This window comes from Cygnus atratus, chromosome 5 (genome assembly GCF_013377495.2).
Source record: "Cygnus atratus isolate AKBS03 ecotype Queensland, Australia chromosome 5, CAtr_DNAZoo_HiC_assembly, whole genome shotgun sequence".
NCBI classification, from domain to species: Eukaryota; Metazoa; Chordata; class Aves; order Anseriformes; family Anatidae; genus Cygnus; species Cygnus atratus.
The window spans coordinates 32,931,737-32,956,114 of record NC_066366.1 but is presented as its reverse complement, the minus strand read 5'-3'; the positions used below and the strand labels follow the sequence as shown (position 1 = coordinate 32,956,114).

At 39.9% G+C, this 24,378-nt stretch overlaps 1 protein-coding gene across 5 annotated transcripts in view; it reads right to left on the bottom strand.

The window, feature by feature from the left end:
• The window catches only part of LOC118244518 (transmembrane protein 263-like), a 193,279-nt gene that overhangs the window by 157,096 nt on the left and 11,805 nt on the right, over positions 1-24,378 (bottom strand). For 3 of the 5 annotated variants that reach the window (XR_004777558.2, XM_035539559.2, XM_035539560.2), the window contains one exon: positions 22,046-22,136. Coding sequence is in view for 3 of the 5 variants with exons in the window: in XM_035539559.2 (XP_035395452.1) it covers positions 22,046-22,136 (91 nt within the window). In the remaining 2 variants the exon portion in view is untranslated. Of the gene's footprint in view, positions 1-22,045; positions 22,137-23,734; positions 23,778-24,378 lie in introns of those variants that run through there. The other 2 variants (XR_007708334.1, XM_050711012.1) reach the window with 2 other exon arrangements.

The following is a 24,378-nucleotide window of genomic DNA, read 5'->3' as shown; positions in this document are numbered from 1 at the left end:
AGGAAACAGTAGAATCACTTCTGGTGCAACACATTTAACATCGCAGCTTCTGTTCAGTTTATTTCTTAAAAGTATAGCAACCACATACTTTATTATTCCACCAAGTATCAGACAAAAGAGCACAGCCATGTTGCCTTATGAATTTCTGTGGCTAAATATGCAATATAGGATCTTAAACTACTCTGATAAAAACAGAAGACATGACAAATACCAGTATTTCAGGAAAACTGAAAAACATCCTGTTTTCTTTGGTAAAACAGTCCTTCTGGATTCTTTGACCCTTATTCATGCATAGAGACCTCATCCTTTCCCAGTAATTGCTCTTTGAGATTCAACAAAAGGTCCATGAAGCCAGAGAAAAAGTGATAGGACATCAGTAAATGAAGCATGAGTCATTATCATCTGCCATCACTCAAGCACATGAATGTGAATGCTGGCACAAACCTAGACATTAAATACACTGATGACACTGACTCACAGGGCGCAGAAGTTAACCATCAATGTAGTCATCACACTCTCTATACTTCAAGCTTCAAGTGCACTCTGTAATAATGAGATTCTTCATGCTCTAGACAAATTCAGCAATGGAAGGCCTGAGGCTTCACATCAATTCAGCCTGTGTCAATGGCTTAAAGAGAAAAAAGCAGGCCTATCAAGCTTCAAATTCTTTCAGTGAGAATCTCAGAGGCTGAAGTTTATTGTACCTTTTATCCTTCCAACTCCACTAAAAAGAAACAAATAAAATGAAGAGATGTTAAAAAGCGGATCTTTCTCCTCTAAAAATAAACAAGCAACAACAATCAAAACTAACAACCTCTTCCTTAATATTATCTTATCCTGAAATGAAACAGAGATGCAATCCTAAAACAGGTCAAGACAAACATTAAAAAAGAGGCTGTGGAAAGCCAACAGGTACGTTGTTGCATGCAAAATAATCTTTTTCGAAAGCATACTTTTGCATTATGCAATAGCTAAAGGAAAAGTAATACTTTTGTAAGATGGGAAAGGAAGCAGTAAAATTCTGAATTCAGTGAAAATTTTGACACCAACTTCAAATGGATCCACTACTTAAGCTGAAGAGGAGCTAAAAAGAATATTAAAATTCATCAGCATAATAAGTCCTGTAATTGTTGGAAAACTGTAGCAACAAATTCTGTCTCAGAGAATATTGCTGCCATCTCCTCTATCACAACACATTACAGATCGAAGTATCTGTAATAGAACCATAAATTTCCTTTGTTTTTAGAGAGATTGACTGAATAAAACAGAATGGTATATTTAACAGTGATACACTCAATAGTACCAAACAAAATATTATTTCAGAGCAAATTTAAAATGATATTTCATTACATTCCATATCAGAAAAAAAGTAGTGATGAAGACCACAATTCAGTATCTCTGTGATACAGAGAAGGAGCTCTAAAACTTGATTTCCTTGGATCGTAGCCACAAGTTCTTAATGATACATTGATTCAATTAATAATCAATGAATTAATAACCTCTGGGAAAGAGAGATTATAGTCTCTATTCCAAAAGTACCCAAGACATTCTGAAGACTACTTTAATCTAGATTAACACAAACTTAAGAAATTCTGTCAAAGTCATCTTCTAATTTCAAGTCACTGAGGTTACCCAGTGAAACAGAACAACAACTAGAATACAAAGGTGAGTTCTGCAAAATGATACACAGCAGTAATGGTTGGGATAGGTCCTGGAAGACACACTAATCATTTTTAGGAAATAAAGTGAAGTTCCTGGTAAATCTTTGAAACTAATACTACAAATTTTTTTTTTTTATGTCTTCCACATTTGGAATAAAGTATCTAACCTTAGGTATGCAAGTAATGAGAAATCTGATGTTTCTGATTATAATAAGACAGCCTACTGACTTAGCTGTGCTAGGTAGAGTTGCTCATCAGTAGCTGCATTTTCACTTCACTGATTAAACACAAAGGGATATTTGTGATGGTTTTGGCTGGGACAGAGTTAATTTTCTTCAAATTTTCATCAAAATCCAAAACACAGCATCATGTGAGCTTCTACACAGAGAAAATTAACTCTATCCCAGACAAAACCAGGACACTATTGTTCCAACTGCTTCTTTGCTCTGAAACATCCCTTCTGAAGATATAAAAGGACATTATTGCTCATTGTGGTTGAGGACTGTTGGGAAAGTTCATGAAGGGGTAAGGCTGTGGCACTATCAGCTTGGGGATGTCCTCCAGCCCTGTACCAACACTTCCACAGTGATTAAGGAAAACTGTTGTCATGTCTAGCAGACATTGAACTTAAGAGGACCTACAAGGAGCAGCTAGCAGAGCTAGGGGAAGCTGCTAAAATGGTAGCTGTAACCTACCATTGATCAAATTTAATTGCTGTACATGAGACGTATGAGCAACTATGTGCAGCATGTTATCTTCCAATAAAAGGCAGTCTTCATCTAACAAAACAAAAACCCTAGCTTCACACTTGATTTTATACGTGAGGTTCCTCCCTCCAAAGGAAATTAGTTCTGTGCTTTAGGTTTCAAATATTCCTCACCCCTCACTTGCAAGACAAAGATTCTTATCCCAAGTGATGAGACGAGGGGAAATGTCCTCAAGTTGCACCAGGGGAGGTTCAGGTTGGGTATTATGAGAAATTTCTTTACTGAAAAGGTTGTGCAGCATTGGAATAGGCTGCCCGGGGAAGCAGTTGAGTCACCATCCCTGAAGGTTTTCAAAAAACACGTGAATTTGGAACTTAGTGGCATGGTTTAGTGATGGACTTTAGTACTAGGTTCAAGGTTGGACTAGATGATCTTAGAGGTCTTTTCCAACTTGAATGATTCTATGATTCTGTGATTTCACTTCTGGTATCCAACAACTCCAGCAAAATGCACAGGGGGTAGCAAAATTAAAGGTACAACCCAGGTAAGCTAGTATATGCCAATGGGCCCAAACTCTACTGCAGCATCTGTGATGGGTAAAACATCGATTTCCTCCCTTCGGCACTGATTGACAAAGAGCCCTAGCACAGATATACCTTATTATTTCTGCGCAGACCTGCTTTGCTATCCTTATGCTGAAAGGGTCATAGCCTCCCTGTAGAGATGCCTTTATGGCCTGCGTAAAATTAAAAGCAGGGAGCCTAATGGGTCTTGTTAAAGATTAAACAGGCACACTGATACCTAGTTCAAATTAAACTTAACACCTCAGGTTGCTCATGTCAATTTTCTGAAACATGGGGAAAAAAGGTAATTGTCAATTAATGAGACCATCGACTTGGGTTTGGTGGAAATCAATAACACAAAGCAATATGAAGCTATATAATCTTAATCAGTATTCTATAATGAAAAGGCTTTTAGACAGATAAACAGAGTAATTGGCTGTTCCCTTGTGGCCCATCCTCTAAGCTATACAACAGTCCAATTAAAATATAACATCAGGAGCTACATAGTTATTCGTTTGGGCTGTTTTGTTTTGTTTTCTGGGTTTGGTTTGTCTTTGTGTTATTCCCCCCCCCCCATATGCACAAGGTTATATTTGCTAAATTAAAAGTTGCAGACACTGAAACAACAAGCATAGCAAAGCCCAATACAGATCAAAGTCCATGGATCCAACTCAGGTCAGATACCACGGTCACGCATCTTAGTTATAAAAGGCTTCCAATTCACTACCCTTCTAATTATATCTACAAACTTATTCACAATCTCTTGACCTCCACTGGAAAACCAACACTGGTCAAGTAGAAATTCCTCTGTCCAAGATAAGCTATAGATTCCTCTCAGAACAATTTCGCATGTTTCATAGAAGAAATGAGACTGTTTTGAGATTAAGCATGCTTATTACCACCAAAGAATAAAAATACATGTAGTCTTCCAAAGGCAAGAAGAAAATTATACTGATATACTGGGAGTTCTTGAAGTAGATCAGAGAAGGCGGATGGATACAACAGTGGAGGGCTTAGGCCAAGAAAATTTTTCCAGTGACTTTAAAAGGCTTGTATCGGTTCTGTTAGGTTAAAAGTGCAATACAAGCATTAAATTCCAAAAAGTATGCAAAATCCTCCCTGAAACGGGTTGCCCAGGGAGGTGGTGGAGTCACTGTCCCTGGGGGTGTTTAACGAAAGGTTGGACATGGTGCTAAGGGACATGGTTTAGTGGGTGACATTGGTGGTAGGGAGATGGTTGGACCAGATGATCTTGGAGGGCTTTTCCAACCTTAATGATTCTAAGAAAAATCAAAGATACTTAGGAAATAATGAGATATTTAAAATTTTTTTAAAATATATTAAAAATAGTAAATAATTAAAAATATATTTGACAAGTTAAAAATTAAGCTAGATAATTCTTTTTTAGCACACGCCAGTTTGAGAATATTGGGCCAGTACTGTAAGGAGCAGATCAGTCAGACCCAGAGAGGTTGCTCGGTACTGGACAAATGAACGGCAGAACTCAAAATGAAGCTGTCTCGACAGCAACACAATCACACAAAAAAAGCTACATTTGTGACCCACCACATTGTATCTGTTAAAAATTCTAACTGGTCAGCTGCAAGAAGGGAGCCTTCACTTCACTGAGTTTGCTCTCCAGCAATCCTGCAAAATATATAGGTGTTATACAATAAAATGTGTTTTGCATTTCCTTAAATGTGGCAGGTAGGTTGGAAACGAATACGACACAGATAAGCAGCTCTCTCACAACTAACATTTTAGCTACTTTGACAGAAGTGACCCGCAATACATTTTGGCTATAAAGAAACACGTTAACCACATTCACTTTAAAAAGTCATCTTTCTGGTTGTCTTTGGGAGCCGTAGCCCCATGAACACCTAGGCAGTGCTATGCCAGGGAAGGAGGGGGAGATTGAAGGAACCACACAAACAGCACTTTCTCTTTTTCCTTCTAATGAAAAAGAGCACCTCACTGTTACTTACAGGCATGAAAGAGCCAGCATACACTCTAGACGCCATGATCTCTGATGCAACAATGCCAAAGAAATACTGTAGGGTTAGCAGAAAAAGGCAAACCAAAGAAAAAATACTGAGCTTAGCACGGATTAAAATTCCCAAGGTGATTTCAAAAGATTATTTAAGCCCTCTGAGAAGGAAAAGCATGGAAGAGGTGTCAGCATTCCGTTAACAATGCACTTATTATCCACCATCCACTGGAAATACTGTAGCACTTGAGATCTTGTTAGTATTAGAATCACTCATATGTTTACAAATAGATTTTCATCCTCGAAACTGAAGTGAGTCTTATGCATTGGGAGCGTCACAGCGTGTTGGACACTATCACACAGGCCATTACAGTTTTAATGTACAAGCTAAGCAAGCTACATTTCAGAGAGAATGGAAAGCAGTGTTTGAATAGCAGCATGAAACTGTTTAATTAAGGACATTTTTTTAGAGAATTATTGAACTTATTAAATTTAATGTCAGGCTTGAAATTAAATACCCAAATGTATTAAACATGAAAAAGAGAGTCACTTTAGCACTTGCACTACATCTCAGCTGTATCATGAGTTCCATATAGATAGAAGTAAGGAAAAAGCAAATGGATTGGGCAGGGGGGGACTAATTCAAACCAAATCATCAGTTCTGGTTTAGAAACTAAAGCTGGTGGAAATGATTCCGAGCGTCACAGTTGTTCTTCTAGTGCATGAAGCATATCAGCCATCGTTGTATGGGAAGAGAGGGAAATGAGAAGTAGAGCTGCTATTATAGGGAATCTCTATTGAAAAGGCAAGTGCCCTTCAGCTAAGGAAGTTTCTGTAATGACTATCCCTTTTGTCTCTTTACAGCCATTCTTTTTGGGTTTTACAGAATTAAATAAGCTTCACTGATGTTGGAACATTTACCAGCTCTATAGCTTTCTTATTTGTTAAAAAGTGTACAAACCCTATGACCTAGTGTAACATTTACAGGGCTTGTTAAAGGTCAGCAGCAAACATTCTTGAAAGCAAAGAGGCAGTGGTAGATTAACTTTTGAAAGTGAAAGAAGAAAAAAAATCACTAAAAATAAAGGGGAAAAAATGTCAGAACTCCAATAGCAGCAAGTGGTGAGAAGAAATTAAATCATCCTACCCTGCCAAACATCCTCATTCTTCTCCTGCAAATACCACAGCTTTTATCATGCAGCTGTCAAATACCAAGACACTGTTTATCGTGGAATAGGCAAGTACAAAATTCAGTGGTGGAATTTTCATTTTCAGTAATGGTATATTTATATAAATAAAGGGAAGCTCTTATACAAAATACATATACAAAAAGACCACAGTTTACAGGACCCAGGATGCCCATTATTTTTTTATATGAAGGTCCAGTATATCTGATGTCAGTCCCACATTCAGTTCACAGCATGCTGGAGTCTTCTATTTTTAATATGAGCATATCATAAACAGATAGGCAGGAGCCAGTCTCAGAAGAAATATTTGAGATATAGGGATTCCCATGAAATTAACATAAAAAACAGTTTTGATTTGGTAAGATAAAGAAAGCAATAAGATGAATATTTTTCAAACAGATTACCAGATACATTTAAAATATCTGTCATTACAGAAAAAAAAAAAAGAGAAAGGTTTTGCTTCCAGCTGTCTGAGGATTTGATTGGTTTGCCTATACTGACTTATATTGGGATCATCACAGTCTCCTCTGCAACCAAGTAGGCCACAGTCTGGTGAGAAAGGTGAGATTGCACTGCCAAAGAAGTACAGTATCAGTACTGTGGTTTGCTGTATTCTTTCACCCAAAGTCCTGTAAAGCACTTTACAAATGTTAAATTGCACCCCAAAAGAGCTATGCTATGAAGACACCATTTGCTTTCTTAGTAAAGAAGAAAGAAAAAAAACCACACGACTTTCTCATTTCAGCTTCTTAAAACACCACACCTCTTATTTTGCCAACCTGCCAGAAAGACCAGCAAATTTTGGCAGATACTGCAGGTTTTGAGCAACAGGTTTAAAAGACCTTACCATGCTTATTTTAAAGACTCATGAAGAAACTGAGATACTAACAAATACCAAATTCAAAAGGAGTTAGCAACAGAACTCCAAATGTACCTCTGGATGATGATTCCTTGCGCAGCTACAGGAGCCTCTTAAAAAACCCTCAACACCCAAAACTTTCTGCCCCATGACATCCTCCTCAGTTTGAATGACATCCCAACTGTTCTCCTGAATCTCAAAAAAGCAAACAGTTATTACAGACTACACAGTTTCACGTTTGGTTTGGTCTACAATGCACCTATAGTTAATACCAATTAAAATCTCCAGTAGTCCAAGACGTAGAAAGAAACAGTGGACTTCAAGCTTTTGCTAAATAAAGCTAAGGAAAGATAACACAGAGAAGCAGAATCTACCTCCACTGAGCTACTAGCTCTCTAAAAAGCCCGCAAGGATATTAACCCAGAAGAATAAACCATGCTTTAGAGATTGTTTCCATTCACTAGGAATTGATTATTACTGTATTTCAGAAGGATCCTCTAAAGAACCCTAAAGCATCCAGTAGCATTGATCCACCTATACGTGGGTTTTACCTAGCAGTAGAAAGCAGTGCTTGAACTGCAAGGTTGCATTGGCAGTAATGGTTTTTAAGACAGTTTTCAGAGTACGTGTGCTACAACCGCAGTTCAGCCACATTAGCACTACATGTACACTGCTCTACTGAGGCAAGGATCTTCATTGTCTCTCTCACCACTCTTTCCTTCATATTTGGATGCCCTGCCATCACTAGCGTATCTGGCATGTGATTCGGTTATTTCCTGACTTTATTGTTGTCAGTAGCAAAGAACTGCAAAACAGAAGCACAGAGGTAAGAATATCACCTTCTGACCTGACACGAAACTTGCCTGTATACTCCATCAGACAGCAAAACACATCATGAAAAATCCTGAAATAGTCTGCTAATATGGTGACTGGTCACTGATCAGAGCCAGTGTTTCACTTGTGCTTGAAAAAAAAAATATGGTTCATAAACCCTCTCACTACAGTTTTTTTCACAACAAATTCGTTCTTCTTCCCCATCGTCAGAATCTAGATGTTTTTAATCTGATGTTCACTGACATCTGATTTCATTGTTTGCACATTATGAAATATATCAAGCTGTTAACATTAACGATGTTAATTCTACCTTCTTCAGCACCAGCTCAATTATCTCATTGTCCCCTTCCTGTATCTCCTATTCTTGCCCCAACGCCATCCATGAGGAAAAGGAGGTAGCTATGAAAACTGATCTGTCTGCAGTATACACGAAACAAAAGGTGCTTATAACTGACCTTTCTAAAGGACTGGCCATTACTACTTTCAAGGATATCCATTTAATAAGACAGTTGTACAAAAAAATGCAGTATATGAGTATGAATATGAGCTGAATATGAACCAGCAGTGTGCTCAGGTGGCCAAGAAGGCCAACAGCATCCTGGCTTGCATAAGAAGCAGTGTGGCCAGCAGGTCTAGGGAAGTGATTGTCCCCCTATACTCAGCTCTGGTGAGGCTGCACCTCGAGTACTGCAAGTACCTCACTACAAGAAGGACATGGAGGTGCTTGAGAGAGTCCAGAGAAGGGCAACGAAGCTGGTGAGGGGTCTGGAGAACAAGTCTTAAGAGGAGCAGCTGAGGGAGCTGGGATTGTTCAGCCTGGAGGAGAGGAGGCTCAGGGGTGACCTTATCGCTCTCTATAGGTACCTTAAAGGAGGCTGTAGAGAGGTGGCGGTTGGTCTATCCTCCCACGTGCCTGGTGACAGGATGAGGGGGAATGGGCTCAAGTTGCGCCAGGGGAGGTTTAGGTTGGATATTAGGAAGAACTTCTTTACCAAAAGGGTTGTTAGGCATTGGAATGGGCTGCCCAGGGAAGTGGTTGAGTCACCATCCCTGGAGGTCTTTAAAAGACGTTTGGATGTTGAGCTTAGTGATACGGTTTAGTGGAGGACTTGTTAGTGTTAGGTCAGAGGTTGGACTAGGTGATCTTGGAGGTCTCTTCTAACCTAGACGATTCTGTGATTCTGTATGATAACAGTTGAAGATATTACAGATAAAAGGTGCACATCTGCAAGTAAAAGACCCATAAAATTGTGTCATGTACAAAAACAGCATGTGAGAGTGGGACTGAGAGGAAGAAGGGATATTCTTCCCGCTTGAAAGAATTCAAAGAAAGGAAGAAGAGGCAAAGCCACAGTTCCTCCTTTTCCTTGTGATTTGAGAAGATGTCAGACAGTAGAGGGAATTCATGACTCAGGTTTCATACAATTCAGTAACCTTCCCCCCCAACACTGTTACACACACATCACACACGCGTTAAGACTGCAAGACTGAAAAGGAAAATATTTCTTCAGCTAACTCTGTGGCTGATGGCACCCTGCTCCTATCAATGTCGCAAATGGAGTCTACCACAGGGCACTCATCTGTATTGAGAGAGAAATTACTCCTGCCCATCAGTCACAGAATATAAGAGATACAAAAATCTGTTCCCATGATGAATAAATCAGAGTTAAATAAGGTCAGGATGTCTTCAGCGTCTGCTGGGAACAAACCTCATTTGAGATTATTACATTCTTGTCAAAGTCTTGACCAGAGTCAGTTTACCTACCTCTCCTTCCTGCACTTCCTCCCTCCTTTCCCTAAAATCATTCAGCTTTGTACGTATTCACTGCTTTACCTTTTAATACCACATTGTTTTCTGTGACAAAGTGGGGTATCTTGCAACGTTACAATAAAGACAGATTTAAGTTCAAATAGCAAACTTGCTGATGGAAATGGAAAAGTACATGGAGCAACATTTCCCTCTCTCCCTCCCCTTTAAAGAGTGTCAACACCCTAGTTGTCCCATGGGAGATTGATTTCTATATCTGAGGGGCTAGAAGTCTGAAAGGAAAAATCTGACCATCATTTTTGAACACAAACTAAATCTGCAGTTAAAAGTTGTTGTGCAATTTGAAGACTACCCTTCCCCATTCATCAGGTATAACTGCCCCAATATATCCCAGGTATTCCACGTAGGGATGAAGATTGTTTTCCTGTCAACTCATTACTCACAGACCTGGTTTCCAGTGTGGCAAAGATATAATTTAGCACAGGTCACCATCTGAGAGCAATAGCTTGTTCAAGACAAACTGAGGGCAGGGGATGGTTGGCTTCTCTGAACTAAAAGCTTTCTCATGATCTCAAATCAAACCAATGACTACTAATGGACTCCTACTAGATCATTCTGAGAGGCTGTCAATTTTTCTCCCTCACAAACTGTCCTCACAGAACCCTCACCTCCATCTGATGTCCTGTTTTTTTTTTTGTTTGTTTGTTTTGTGCTGCAGGAAGAAAAAAAGTCAGGTGAAAAAACTGCCTGTACTTTACTCTAAAAACACTTCAGCCAGAAGTTACTGTAAATTCAACAGGTCATCTAGAAGAGCTGCTGCTAAGTCATGGAAAAACAACTCTTGTTGTTCTCTTGGAAACAACTCTTACTTGTTCTGTATTTTATGGGTCTTCACTAATTTCTTTCTGGCTGTAATTCATTACAGCAGCATGAAAATGTGCCCACCCTCCATCCCTCTTCCTCCCAGCTGTTCACTCACTGCTGCTCTTTTCCCTTTACCCCAGTCACACTCCATGATCTGCAAGGATACAGCTTCTTTCCATGGAAAAAAAAAAATACTCTGAGCAAAAAGATTAAAATCTCAACCTGCAAACTAGCAGGTACTTTTAAAGATTTATTTTTTCCCCTTGCACCTGCCTCAAAGGAAAAGAAAGAGCAGCTAACTGCTTTCAAGAAGGACAAGGCATCTTACGTAAGGCCTGCTTCCCCCCTCCCCAAAATCCTAACAGATTCTCACAGGCAACACACGGGGGTCCCCTGAGGCCACCCACCTCCTGGCTGCACCAGGCGACGTAGATCTGCAATTCCAGACAAGACAACTCGACTGTTTTCACAGGCTTTGCACAGCTGTCTGAAAACAGGTCAGAGGGCACATTTCGCTTTAAGTGGAATTGAAAGTGCCCACTGAATCAGCAGGAGGTTTCCTGCTATGCTGTGAAGCTGGTCTGAAAATACAGCTAAGGGCTGCAAAGATCTCAACAGCTATTGTGCATTGTGCTACAATTTTTACTCCTTTCAATATTTAACACCCATAAACCTAATCCCCTGTCTGGATAACACCTCCTTTAAAGATATTCTATTGCTGACTGGGAAATTTGGGATGGTTTCCACACCGAGATCCCCACTGAGAGAGGGGGCATCAAAAAAATTGGAATATAAAGGAGAATGAGAAGGGAATTAGAGGAAAAAGAAGCTTTGCTAAGTCTTCAAGTTTTGTTCCTGAAATTCGTTACTCATAAAATAGGAAAGCCCTGACACATTCTTGATGTCATGGAACTTAAACTCACAGAAAAAGCAAGCATGATGTAAAAAAAAGCCACTCTATTACTCTAATCACATCTGTCAGCATCGGCTTAAGCAAGACCTTGGTTGTCTGATCAGTGCCTGTCCCAGCCCTTCGCAGCCCTCTACTGGGCTGCCTGCAGCAACAACACAGCCGCAAAGAAGCGGGGGGAATGGAAAATCCCACTGCTGGAGAGAGCTCCCACCCAGGGGCTCCGCGGAAAGGTGCCAGCAGCTGTTGGAAGGATGCGCAGCGCACACCAGCTGATTCCCGCAGAAAGTTCCGCCTGAGCGCTACAACTCATTTGCCAGTCACTATTCCCAAGTTGCGTCCGGAGTGTTTTACCTGCATGGGACTGTTGAAGAAAATGTTTCTGAAAATGAACAGGGGTGAATGCAGCGCCGAACTCCAGAGCTGTAGGCGCCAGAGCCACAGAAAACTCCTCGATGCCCTTTGCAGACAGTTCCCCGAGGGCAGGCTCTTCAGCCTCCTCCTCGGTGTGTTTGGCAGCCTGCTTCCCAGCGTAGATTTAAGTGTTTGTTTTCAATAGCACATGTCAGCATGCTGGGTGGTTAACTTGCAATGTGTCACACAAAACAAGAACAAGCCTCCCAGTTAATCAAATATCAACAAAGTGTCTCATGTCATATTCATGATACCTGGATCAGAGCCAAGAGGAGTGAAGTTTGAAAGGCAAGATCCTGCTGTTTTCCCCACTGTCTTAATTGCTCCTCCTACTAACTTCAGTGTAGCACATGGACATCAAAAGGTGACTCCTCTAGGCTATCACAAGAGACATCCTTAGTGATACCTGCCATTGCACCTCTCTCTTCCTCCCTAAAATCTGAGAATGCCAGGAGAGCACATAGTGGCCCCAAACCCTGTCCTTAGGTTCCATATAAGCTCACCTGCACACTACAGGCTCTTACTCATGTGGACAACGCATCCTTCCACCTACAATCGGTGGGGATGACAGAGAAGGTAACTCACTCTGTCTACGTCCATGCTTCCTCCAGGAGGAAGCAATCCCTGGCTTTGGGCGCACTGCTGTTTTTGGGCTAGGAACTGAAAACGTGGCTGCGTAGGTAGGCACCACTGGGAGCGTGCCACCAGGGCCAAACGTAGGAACAGCTCTTGCAGTAGCTGTGTGGGAACATGTTAAGCTTCAACCAATGACCAAACTGTGTTTTAATTACAGCTGGGTTCAGTTAATCACAAACTTTAAACGTCTGCAGATTTCACAGGAAACAAGATTTCTTTACATAACGTAAGCAAGATTTTTAGCCAATATCCAGACTGGGTAAATGTGTTTTTCCCACTCTCAGGATAAAGATACAAGATCCATAGAATGGAAGAACTTACCCACTTCCCTGATTAAATAAATCAAATATTTTAAGCAAGAAAAAAAAAGAAACAGCCCTCAAGATGCTAGGAATAAAACACTGCAATAACAGTACCATTAACATTCTCAAGCTATAAAATACAGCCCACACTCAACCAAACTTGCAGCTTCAGTTTGCATTTCCCAGAGGCCTACGTTTACCATATCGTAATAACATTTTATTAAATCTTGGGGTTTTGTTCATTAGCTTTTGGAGGGGTGTGAGAGAAGTACATGGTACTTCATACAATCACACTTTCCAGTACTGAATACACACTAATGTTTGGCTTAATTAAAGAGGATCACTTCAAACAATTAACTAAAATTATTCCAATTTTGTACTTAAGGAATAAGAACTTTTTAGGGAAAAAAACTAATAAAAAATAAAATACTGAACACCTCCCACCTCCTCCTCAAATCTCTGGAAAAGTATGGAGGGAAGGAAAAAGAGACAGTAGCAGTTTATATAGGATACAAACAACAATCCAGGACTTCAAAATTCTGCACAGGGTTATTACCTTTAAAATAAAATTTAAGTTCCAGAAAGGTAGAAACAGCAGAAGTCAATGACATTACCAGTTTCTCACAGTTCTACCTTGGATGAATAGGTATTTTGGTAAATGGCACACACATCTACATTATGAACTCTTCATCTCCTGCCTACCTCTTGAAAGCCTCTTATTTGTTCCAAAGATGAGGTCTCTGGTGCTAGAAAATAAAATTTGTTATAGTTCCAAACTATTAACCTCGTCTCTACAGCAAGAAATTTCCAAGACTTTCTTCTAAAAACCTCAGATCCTAAGACCCTCTCACAAGTCACAGAAATATCATGACCAAATTTTTGCCATTACCTGCAAATTTGATTTAATATTTTATGAGAAGAAAATGTATGTTATTTCCTTCTGGATATGATCTGAAAAAAGTATTATTTTTTCATAACATAACCCAAAAATAAAAGTCACCTAAAACTTTTTGCAGCAGGTATATCCTACTGAATATTACATATTTTGTGGTAAAACTGAAAAAACTGTATTAGTGGAACAGAGAGGGCATAACAAAGAAGATAGAAGCAAATATGAAATTAAGCATTAGCTAAACTCTTTCTGACTAGGCAACATGTCAACTGGATAGAGAGGGGACAGGTCCTCCTGTAATATGCCCAAGTAGTAATTACAATGGCTTGAGAATCCTCCACACTAATAAGGCAAGTGCATTGTGCATTTGTCTTTGCTGTAGCCTGAAAATCAAGACAGAATTCACACACACACACTTACTAATGCAACGCTGTTCTGCACAAAAACTAGAGTTCAACCTAATTTTTAAGTAGCTGAGGAAGTGGGTTTTTTTGTTGTTGTTTGTTTTAAGACTATTATCCCAGAGGGCAAGAAGATTGACCAAAAAGCCCTTGGTTTTGCAGTCTGAGTTCATAAACTTGAAAGACACTCTCCTCTTCAGAATAAGATTAGTTTTGGATCACAAAACCATCACTCCAGGAGAGGCCAGACTGGTGCAACTGTGCAATCATACCAACAGTTAAAGTAGTGGTTTAACTTGTTCACAAACAGCTGAAATCAAGACAGGCAGCCAGGTTGAGACTGCAGATGCTTATGAAATGTTAAGTGAGCATTTCACTCTGTTTTGAGGCAGAATTAACAGCCTCATATACCAACCATATGATTTAATTGCCTGCTTATAACCCTCTGATAGTTTAGCAGTTCAAGATACCATCGTTGCTAACACACTGATATACTGATTCAATTTAGCTTCTGACCTGGATTTACTGCATTGCTCATTCTTATTTAGTACTTCAGACTGTAGCTATAAGTAAGGGGAGACTCACTTGCATCTTTTTTTAGTCCATTAGGAACAAATAAGAATCACTTTTCCAGCTTTAGAACTGAGAGACTGAGAGCTACAAGTCCAAAAGATTTATTTAAAAACAATTGGCTCGTTTCTGTGTATCTCATCTTGGTCTTCAAAATGAAAAACACATTCTAAAAAACATTCTCCTGCATCCATAACTTTATATGTCTCTAATTATAACAGAAATGGTGACAAATGTCTGCCACTTCAGCTGGGTTGTAAGGTATACTGCTTTCACTCACATAACAGAATTCTGACACTCCAGCAGTTCAAAACCCTATTACTAGAATAAAACGCATTCACTAGTAATTGATAAAAATGCATCTTCTGACAGAGGCTTCTCACTGGCCCTTCACCCTGAAATGTCTACATTTGGATGATGCCAAGGCAAATGGTAAAACTATTGTTATCCCTATACTATGCGCAAACACCCTCAGGGAAAACCAGATGGTTATTGACTCACTTTGCAACATTATTGTATTAGCAAGATCCACTGATAAGAGGTTTCCCACACTTAAGTTACAAGAATCTTTCTTCTGGAATCCGCCAGGCACTGGGAGGCTATTTATGCTGCCATTAACAGCATATGCTGTGCACACATACAACACTTAGTGACAGAATGATTTGCAGGGCATAGAGTAGGCTAGAGAAAAGGGATGCTGAGCTGTCAAAGTAACATCTCATTATATCATACAAAGATAGTGAAGAGGAAAGAAAAGGGCAGAGGAAGAAGTGGAATAAAAACAATTTAAATAGCTTTCATGCTGTTTCTAGGAGACCAAGTAATATAGCTGCTGAAGGGAAGATGCACACTGTCAGTAGCAGGTATACGGCAGCAGTAATACAGCAGGACTGGGGCGTGAAAGATAGGAAAAAAATGGTACACACTGGTTGAGTATTTTTTCCAATTTCAGACTGCTGATTTCCCCCAGAGAACAAAATTAAATAAAGCATGAGGAAGCCACTGAAGAATTTAAACTAAGAAGAATCTCAGCTTTCACTAAAATAATGATAGCAATAAATTAAACGGAAACATAGTATTAGCATTTGGGTACGTGTCAATGTGCTTTACAACTCTACTAGAAATATTAAGGTAGACTTTGAGTAGAAGACTGAGCTGACACTCCCGGTCATTTCTTTTTGCAAAGGCAAGAACTGTTTTGGCCAACAGAAGAATATGGCTGCACAGAATCTGTGCCTTAAGAAGAGACAAATGATATTGAAATGTTGCTCTTCAGCCTCAGGCCATTTACAGAAGTAGCTCAGGAAATGTTTTCACAGATGAGAAGACATGCCAGGTACATAAAGTCCCAGCTACAAAGAACAGACAGCCTCGCTGCTAATGTCTTTCCCTGTTTTTTAAGAAACCTGTCTTTCTATATGAAGTTATCTGACAAGGCCAATCACCTTTTTGTGGATGCAAAAAAGCCTGACAAGATACATATCAAGCAAAGTTTTATATTATTTTTACACTGCAATCACAATTTCTGTATTAATTTTCAAGTATCTAAAAGCCTAAAAAGTTACAATTTGTGTTTTTAACCGTCCTCATTTATAAATCAGAACAGCCGTTTCTGTTCTACACATAACAAAATACCACAGTTCAAGGAAGACTCAACTACAAGACTAGTGCCACAGAATAAGTCAATAGTAAGACTAGGAATAGATTATAGTTGTCCCAGTTCCCAGCCTTTTGCTTTAGTTGTAAGACCACAGAACTGCAGAGGCGAATCCAGGCTGAGAATGTTGCCAACTGGCCATCAGACAAAAAAAGCAGATCATTTAAAGAGCTCCTCTGTAAAAGGATTTCACTGTTGGACTTCAGTAGATAGCACACTGAAGAGAGTCATTTGACCTGGGAAAGCAGAGAAGGGCTTAGCAAATAGCACAGCTACAGAGAATTTCTTGAAGATATTAGTCTGGTAGACTGTGTATGCACATGCAGTGTAATCCACTACATACATGTGTACAAGTGCCACAGGCAGCTTTAATGAAGTTCCTTTATACCAGAAAAAAGCAACATTTTTCAGTACAGACCTTAACACTTACTGGAAACTGAATTGCTACAACAGTGCCATTTTCTAAGGTGATATTTTGTGTTTATTTAGCACAAAGTCAGTTTGGAGACAAATACAGGAAACACTACTTACAATATGAAGATACAGAACATGATAAAGCTCATGTTTGCAGCATTTAAATCATGGTGTGGCACTTACTGAAGTTGGCCCAACAATAACATTTCATCACTGATGGAGACTGTGCTCTGTCAAGAATAATAAAAATTAGTGGGAAAGCACCACCCAGTCATGAAAAAAGTGATCTTCTTATAGCAATAAACCGTTTCAAAGTTAGACACCTATAGCGCGGCTGTAAACTGAATATCTCATCTCATGTGAGATGCCTAAACAGGCAGATTCTTCTGCTCACTCATAGCTTCAAAAAACTGATGTGTTCTCATAAGAGAGTGACCCAACATCACCCCAGCATGAAGAGAAACCTAATTAGTTTCAGAAACTTCAAACACATAGTGGTACTGGAATTGAAACACTACTCTATTTGAGTTAGATCTGCACAGATAAAACATCTGGGTGAAATACTTGCATCCAAAGGCAATCCTGAATGAGTGATCCACAAAGCTCCCAGACAGATACCTTGGATCAGAGATTCCCAAAATGTGGATAAGAAGTCCTAAAGCTTCTCACAGAAGCATGCAATATAGTTCTATCCTGCAGAAGACATAAAACAGCAGAAAAAAGCTATATGCCTCCACAGAGACAGATTATAGGGTTCACACAAGATGCTATGTACTAAATTGGTGCAAATCATCTGATATACAGTAACTATCCATGTGTGCTCTCTACCCACAGCAAATGTAAAAATTTGAACTGTGAACACCAGAATTATTTGGAAAGTAAATTCCCCAATATGTTATGTTATATATATATGATATGTTATATACTACTGCAGAGCTGCTAAGACCCATTGCTTTTAATAAAGTTTTACTCCATAAGGCCCGGTCTGTCTGCAACAAAGAAAAACCATGTCTACTAGGTCTGAAGACCACAGAAGGGATAGCACGTCTGGCTCAGCCACAAGACTCATGCTCATTGACAGACTGATCATAGCATGTTGGCTGATAAAATTCTAATGCTTAATACGTAAAGACCATGGAAGAACAATTGGTCTTTAATCTCCCAAGAGGGGATACTGCTGTTAAGCAGTGACACAGCTTTTCAACTTGACAGTGCCACTTTACACTAAGCTCTAGTATATTGGATGCTAGTTAGCAATATAGGGCCAAAAGGAATAGCCATATCACAGAATATGCTAAAGGTGCATTCCTGAAAGGCATAACAGTTGTAGTTTGACAGAGTAAAGAACTTAAGAACAGTTCTTAAGAACTGGTGTAATAGACGATGTACACAGGGACTTCAGAAAGACACAGCATAAATACATAGAAATAGCAGATACAAGGTGGAAGACCACAAAAATCACAGAACTGCAGAACAGCTGAGGCTGGCAGGAAGCTGCAGAGGCCTCCTGGTACAGCTCCCTCTGCAAACAGGACCACCTGGAGCAGGTTGCCCAGGACCACATCCCAGTGGATTTTGAAGATCTCAAGGAACGAGACTCCATATGGCAACCTGTGACAGGGCTCCATCATCCATGTGGCACAGAAGTGCTCCCCAGCATTCAGACAGAACCTCCTGCGCTCCTGTTTGTGCCCACTGCCCCTTATCCTGGCACTGCGCAACACTGAAAAGAGCCTGGCTCCATCCAGTGGTCCTTCCCTGGACTCAGTACATCTATAACCAAGAACTGACACAGTTAACAGTGCACTGTATTAAATGGTCAGCAGCAGAACTCTGAAACAGCAGATAAAGAAACAGATACAGCATAATAATCATAACAATCAGGCTGGCATTCAACAGCAAACACTTGAGACGTCATTGACTCTACTTAAAAGTAGCTCAGTGTTCAAACATCAGACGTCATTGACTCTACTTAAAAGTAGCTCAGTGTTCAAACATCAGTAAGACAGATCAGTGCACAAAGGCAAAGGTGCTTCATGCAACTTAAAGCAGACTAGCTCCTCTCCAGAGATTGCTGCCCTGCACTGTTTGGTGACAGTAGCCCTGCAGCTCTGCTGTGCACGTCACCTCCTCTGTGAAGCGTTCAGCACGCGGGCCTCAGCAGCGCTCCAAAAGCTAATTGCAACTGCAGCCTTGCACTCACCTTTTAACAAAAACAAACAAAAAATGTTAACAAGATTAAAGGGGGAAACGATAAAAATGTGAACTGAATAGATGGATCATAAAATGTAAGAGGTAAAAATATCATTGGGGATAAACAGCCTTCCTGAGGTTTAAGTGTGGAAAGCTGCCTTTGTAGATTTCCACAAGTCACCAAGCAGCTTAATGGGAAGAAGCTAATAGTTTTAAACACTTTCTCTTGCTCACTCTTGTCTTTGCACGCAAGAGACACCCGAGGTGCGGTTTTACACAGCCACAGGCCCCCGAAAGGGCCCTTTCCAAGAGCCGGGGCCGGCCGAGCCGCTGGCGGCCGCGGCAGCGCCGAGCGCGCAGCGCCCTCCGGTGCCCGCCGCAGGGAGCGGCCGGGAGCCCGCGCTCGGCCCCTCACGGGGCGCGGGGCCGCGGCGCCGCCAGGCCCGGCCCGGCCCCACTTCACCACAGGGCAGGGCACGGCGACGCCTTTCTTACGGGATAGGGAGCCCTTTTTGGCATCCAATATCGCTTAGTGTGATCTTGTATCAGATGTGGTTTTGACTTGTATATTCTGATTTCATTAAAACAGCTCATTCTGACAGCAGATAAACTAAGTGGATTTCGGTTACGCAGAACTACTAACTTTAACTCTGTCACCTTTTGGGGGATTCCCTGGTCAATTTACTTTTTAAGCCACAGAACATTACCTTGTCTCAAATACTGACAGGCTGCCTGGCATACAGCACCAGAAAACAAAGTGTGCTACACCATGCCCTTACATAGGCTTACCCATGAGACTTATGGACACGAGGAACTTGTTAAATTGCCCCTTCATTTGTAGAAGGCCATATTGCAATACCACTCGGAAACATGGCAATCCCCGAAGAACCACCTTTTATTTTATTGCAATATTTACACAGCACAGTCCTTCCAATTCCCCTCCTTTCAGGAGAAGAGTAAATACGCTTTGCAAGCTGGAAACCAGAGTTACCGTGATGCAATATGGTGAAATAATGAATTGTGCTAGAAGGACACAGGCTCTGGAGAGCTTTCCATCCCTTATGCACTCATTACCAGAAGGCAAGCCAGCATAGTCTCCAATTCATAGATCCCAAGAAACAAGAGCGCAGCAGGCATGACAACATGGCTTGTTTACTGCAAGGCATTTGATTTAACTAGGAAAATGCTATCAGAAGAAACCAGAAAGCAGTAGAAGAACAAGAAGATGATAGCACTTAATGGCATTTCTTATTAAAAGAACGTCAGAGATCCGTTTCTGTCACAGGGTATTTGTAATCATTCCAGCAACCGTATGAACTTCAGAGTAATTCTGTTTGGTGATGTTGGTAGACAGCAGCTTCTAAGCAACATTCCTGTTACTCAGCTCCACTATAGCTAGCTATAATTTCAGTGTAAACCTGATGGTTATCTTTCAGGACCAATTCTCCCACCTCCTCTGCCAAGAAGTCTCTCATTCAAGTCATGCTCTCAGTATCCCTCCTATTTTGCTAGTCTTGGTATCACTGTCAATCAAAACAGTAGATGCTGAGCTGAGACTTTAAAGGAACATACCGCTCGCTGCCTAACCAAACTCGCTGAACTGTTACAGTTCCTTTTCCCCTCACACTAGTAAAGCAGGCATATCTGGGACACATACTTTTCCCAGACTGCCCAACAAGTCACACAACTGGAATATTAATGCTGACATTTTTCATCATTATTCAAACCAGTGAGATTGCAGGCGGAAACAAGCATTTTCAATTGCAAAAACACGTAGTCACATTCAAAAAAACCCTTCAGATTACACAACTCAAAGGCATAGTTCAAAAATCTAAGTCTACTGATAAACTGATGAGACAAGACGATCTCCTGTGTTTTACATTTCAGAGTTTGGTCTCTAGGCTCATTTAATAACCAACTCAGACTACTGACCAGAATTCTTACTTCAAAAATGCATTTTCACTACATGCTTACCTGACATTGCCTAGAAAGAAAGATAATATACTCTGTATACTCAGGTATATATGTATAGTAACATATTACATGTAAGTATATCACACACATATATATATTAATCATAATGTCTTCTGCATGCATTTCCTTCTGGCTTTATAAAGTTGCAAAAAGTGACCTGCCTTTCACTTACCTCTCTATATTGCAATTGCCAAAGGGTATATGAAATGGCAGAGCAAGAAATTAGAACTTAATGGTAAAACTGTAACAGAGCACTCAACAAGAAGGGATGGAGCAGAAAATACCTAAAACTATCTATCTATTTGGTTCATATGCTCTTTAAAAATAGCTGTCAGTATAAATACTATATCAAGAACAGATTCTTCCCTTAAAGGGAAAATATAAAACACATTTATGTTTCCCATTGACATGTCATATTTTAACTGAAAGTTGCTAATACGAACCTCAGCACACTCTGGGTTGTTTAAGCTGTCCAGAATGATTATGAGTGATTGTGTTTTAAAAGTCACTGAACTGGAAACAAACCTCTAAACACCAATTGCTACAATGTTAGCAGCTTCCGTTCAAAAGAAAGTGACACCTATTTTGTTGCATATATACGTATGCAACACTTACATAGTGGGAAAAATCCATTCTCTCTATAAATCCAGAGCATGTCACTGCAAACAAGATTTTTTTTAATTACAATTGGCATTTCTGAGCCTCCTACTGACTGACAGCCTCTCACTGCCTCCCCCTGAGATGGCTAAACTGCCTTCCAAGAGAGATGGCGGAAAGAAACAAAATCACTAGAAAGCCTTTGACAAGGCTCTGCTGGGGACAATATTAATAGCAAGAAGCTGCACTGTGAGGTAAGGAGAAAGAATAGGTGACTACTAGGAAGTCTTCCCTAATGATCACTCAAAACATCACAAACAACACAATACAGGAGGCCTTTTATTCCTAAACTTACAGGCAGGATGATCAGGTAGGACAATTTTAATCATAAACCATATTGTTAAAAGAGAATGCAGAACAATGTCTGCAGTACAGCAGGCGTGACCTTCTTTGAATGCAAAAGTAGGATTGGAGGCTGGCTAGACCTCTGGTTGGGAGGCTGACTCTACTCTCAGGAAAGCCTTATCCCTCTCAAGGAAAAAAAAAAAAGCAAAGGTACGCTCAAAGTCAAATCAAGCAAGAAAGACAACTTCCTTGGCCTGAACACTTTCCTCAATTTAATGCAATGAGTTTATACCGACTGCCATCACTGTACCTTCAGGAGGCTCTTCCCGCAGATGCGGGGGCAGTTCTTCACTTGTTGTCTCAGTTTCATCTTCCACCATCTGTGTTTCTAAGCTAGGTCCCTGTAGAACAGAACAACAAGAGGAGGTAAATTGGAGAAAGTTCAGAAAGGAACCACAAAAATAATTACAGGATTAGATAATATGCCAGACGTTAAGCACACAAGGAGCTCACTTCAGCTGATGAAGAAAGCTGCTGGTAGATTTGTTTGCAGTCTAATTACTTACAGGAGGAAAATGAAAAAAAAAAAAAAAAGACTCCTCAAGCTAGCAAAGCTAGCAAGCAGAAGTATGAGGGTCTGAGTGGACTAAACCAGAAACTGAATGGTGAAACACTTTCTAAATTATGTTTAATATACATAATGGAATTACCATTTCAAATCCCCATTTACAAAGGGTAGCAGCAGATTTGCATCCTCTGGAAGTTTCAAGGAAGAAATATGATTTTTGATTTAAGAGGATTCATCTGTGTCTTACCAAGACTAGATTCTGAAATGTTGGTGCCCTGTTGAATGCAGGAGGAGGTAGCACATGGGTTATATAAACGGTACTACAGCTCATTTTTCAGAGGAAGATAAAGCAAACTTGTCTCCAGTCTCCTAACCCAACCGGGTCTATTGATCACGTAGTTTTCCCCTATCAGTTGAATTTGTCCTTGCATATATAACACACTGAACAAACCTCAACTGGAAAACTACCAGATTGCCCTCCAAAGTTTTGCAATTTCACTCACCAGCCTTCAGGATCTTGCAAAAAGCCTGCAACATTGCTTGTGTACAGATGTGAGCTATCAGATTTGTTGACTTAGAGAGCATTCACTTGTATTTAAGGCTGCTGAGCTCACTTTTCACACACAAAATTTTAAGGACTTGTGGAGCTTGGAGGTATAGTTGCTTTTGCAGTTTCAAAGAAAAACAAAAAAGGTGTGTCCCCCCCCATTCCTTTTTTTTTTTTTTTTTTAAGTAATGGCAGAGGAAACAGTAGGGATAGCTATCAAGCTTTTTTTTTTTTTTAAATAAAAGAATCAGTTGTTCTCTTTCCAAATGCTAGTACAGTCAAAAGTGAAATCTGAAACATAGCATTCAAACAATGCTTTTGGGCACTGAATACATGAATAGGTTTGTAGTCCAGACCATCTGAAAATGCATACTAACATATGCAGCTGGAAGGTTACAGAAGCCAGCTTAAACACTGGTACATCAACAGCTTGCAAGATTTTGCTATTCAAACTCTGGGGGAAAAAAAAGGTATCATAGTATTCAGTCTGCACTATTTCTATATTTTTCAAACCCTGTGACTATAAGGTTTCACTCAACGGTAAGTATTGAATACTTTGTTTCCTAACTTTGCATGTAATAAAGATTAACTTTTTAAATTTCTTCCTTTAAACAACTACATTACACCTTCATCCATTTCCCTTTTCTTTTGTTCAGAAAAAGGGGCATGAAAACAAGCATCACCACACTGAGTTGAAGGGAAACAAAACAGGTACAAGTCTACAAGCATACAAGTCTATTGTGTCAGTGCCATTGCTGCAACCTTGACTTTTGCCATTCATGACAGTGGAAGCTTTACCTAAGGCGTAAACACTGAATCAGTATTTCTCCACATTTAAAAACAACTGATACCAATCCCAGCTTTGATCAGAGCCCACTACATACCAATATGAGGTACGGGTTCAAACATTTTCATTCCTCATAGCAGCTATCATGGAAAAGAAAGATATTTACCACAGAGCACAGATGAGAAAGTAGTAACTTAACTGAGATAGTCTAATCAAGAAATCAAACCCATGAATCAGTTTCAAATTTCAAGGTCTAGCCATCTCATCACTTCACCTGATGAACGTGATCTACATTTTAAGAAAGTGTAAAAAAAATCTGGACAGAAACAACAAATTGAATATAGAATATGTACTTACGTACTTGAGCAAGTTTCTACATCAACCACAGGCAATAAATATATCTTAATACATTTCTTTGCTACCTAATAATGGTACTGAGAGTGAGAGAATACAAGGCTATGTTAGTACACCAAAACATGCATTTTCACATGAAAGATGTAGCCAGGTAGGACACAAGGCACCAATATTTGCATTGAAAACATTCTGGAACAGAACTGTAAGAACTGCTAAACTAGAAATAGTCTCCTAAAGACCAAAATTATTTAACAATAATTTTGTTAAAAAACCAAAAACACACTACAAATCTAAAGAGCTCTCCATGCAAGGCAAAGTCCATACTAATTATATGGCTTCCAGTGACTTAAAAAAAACAGCAGCAGACATTCACTGTGGATGAATTAC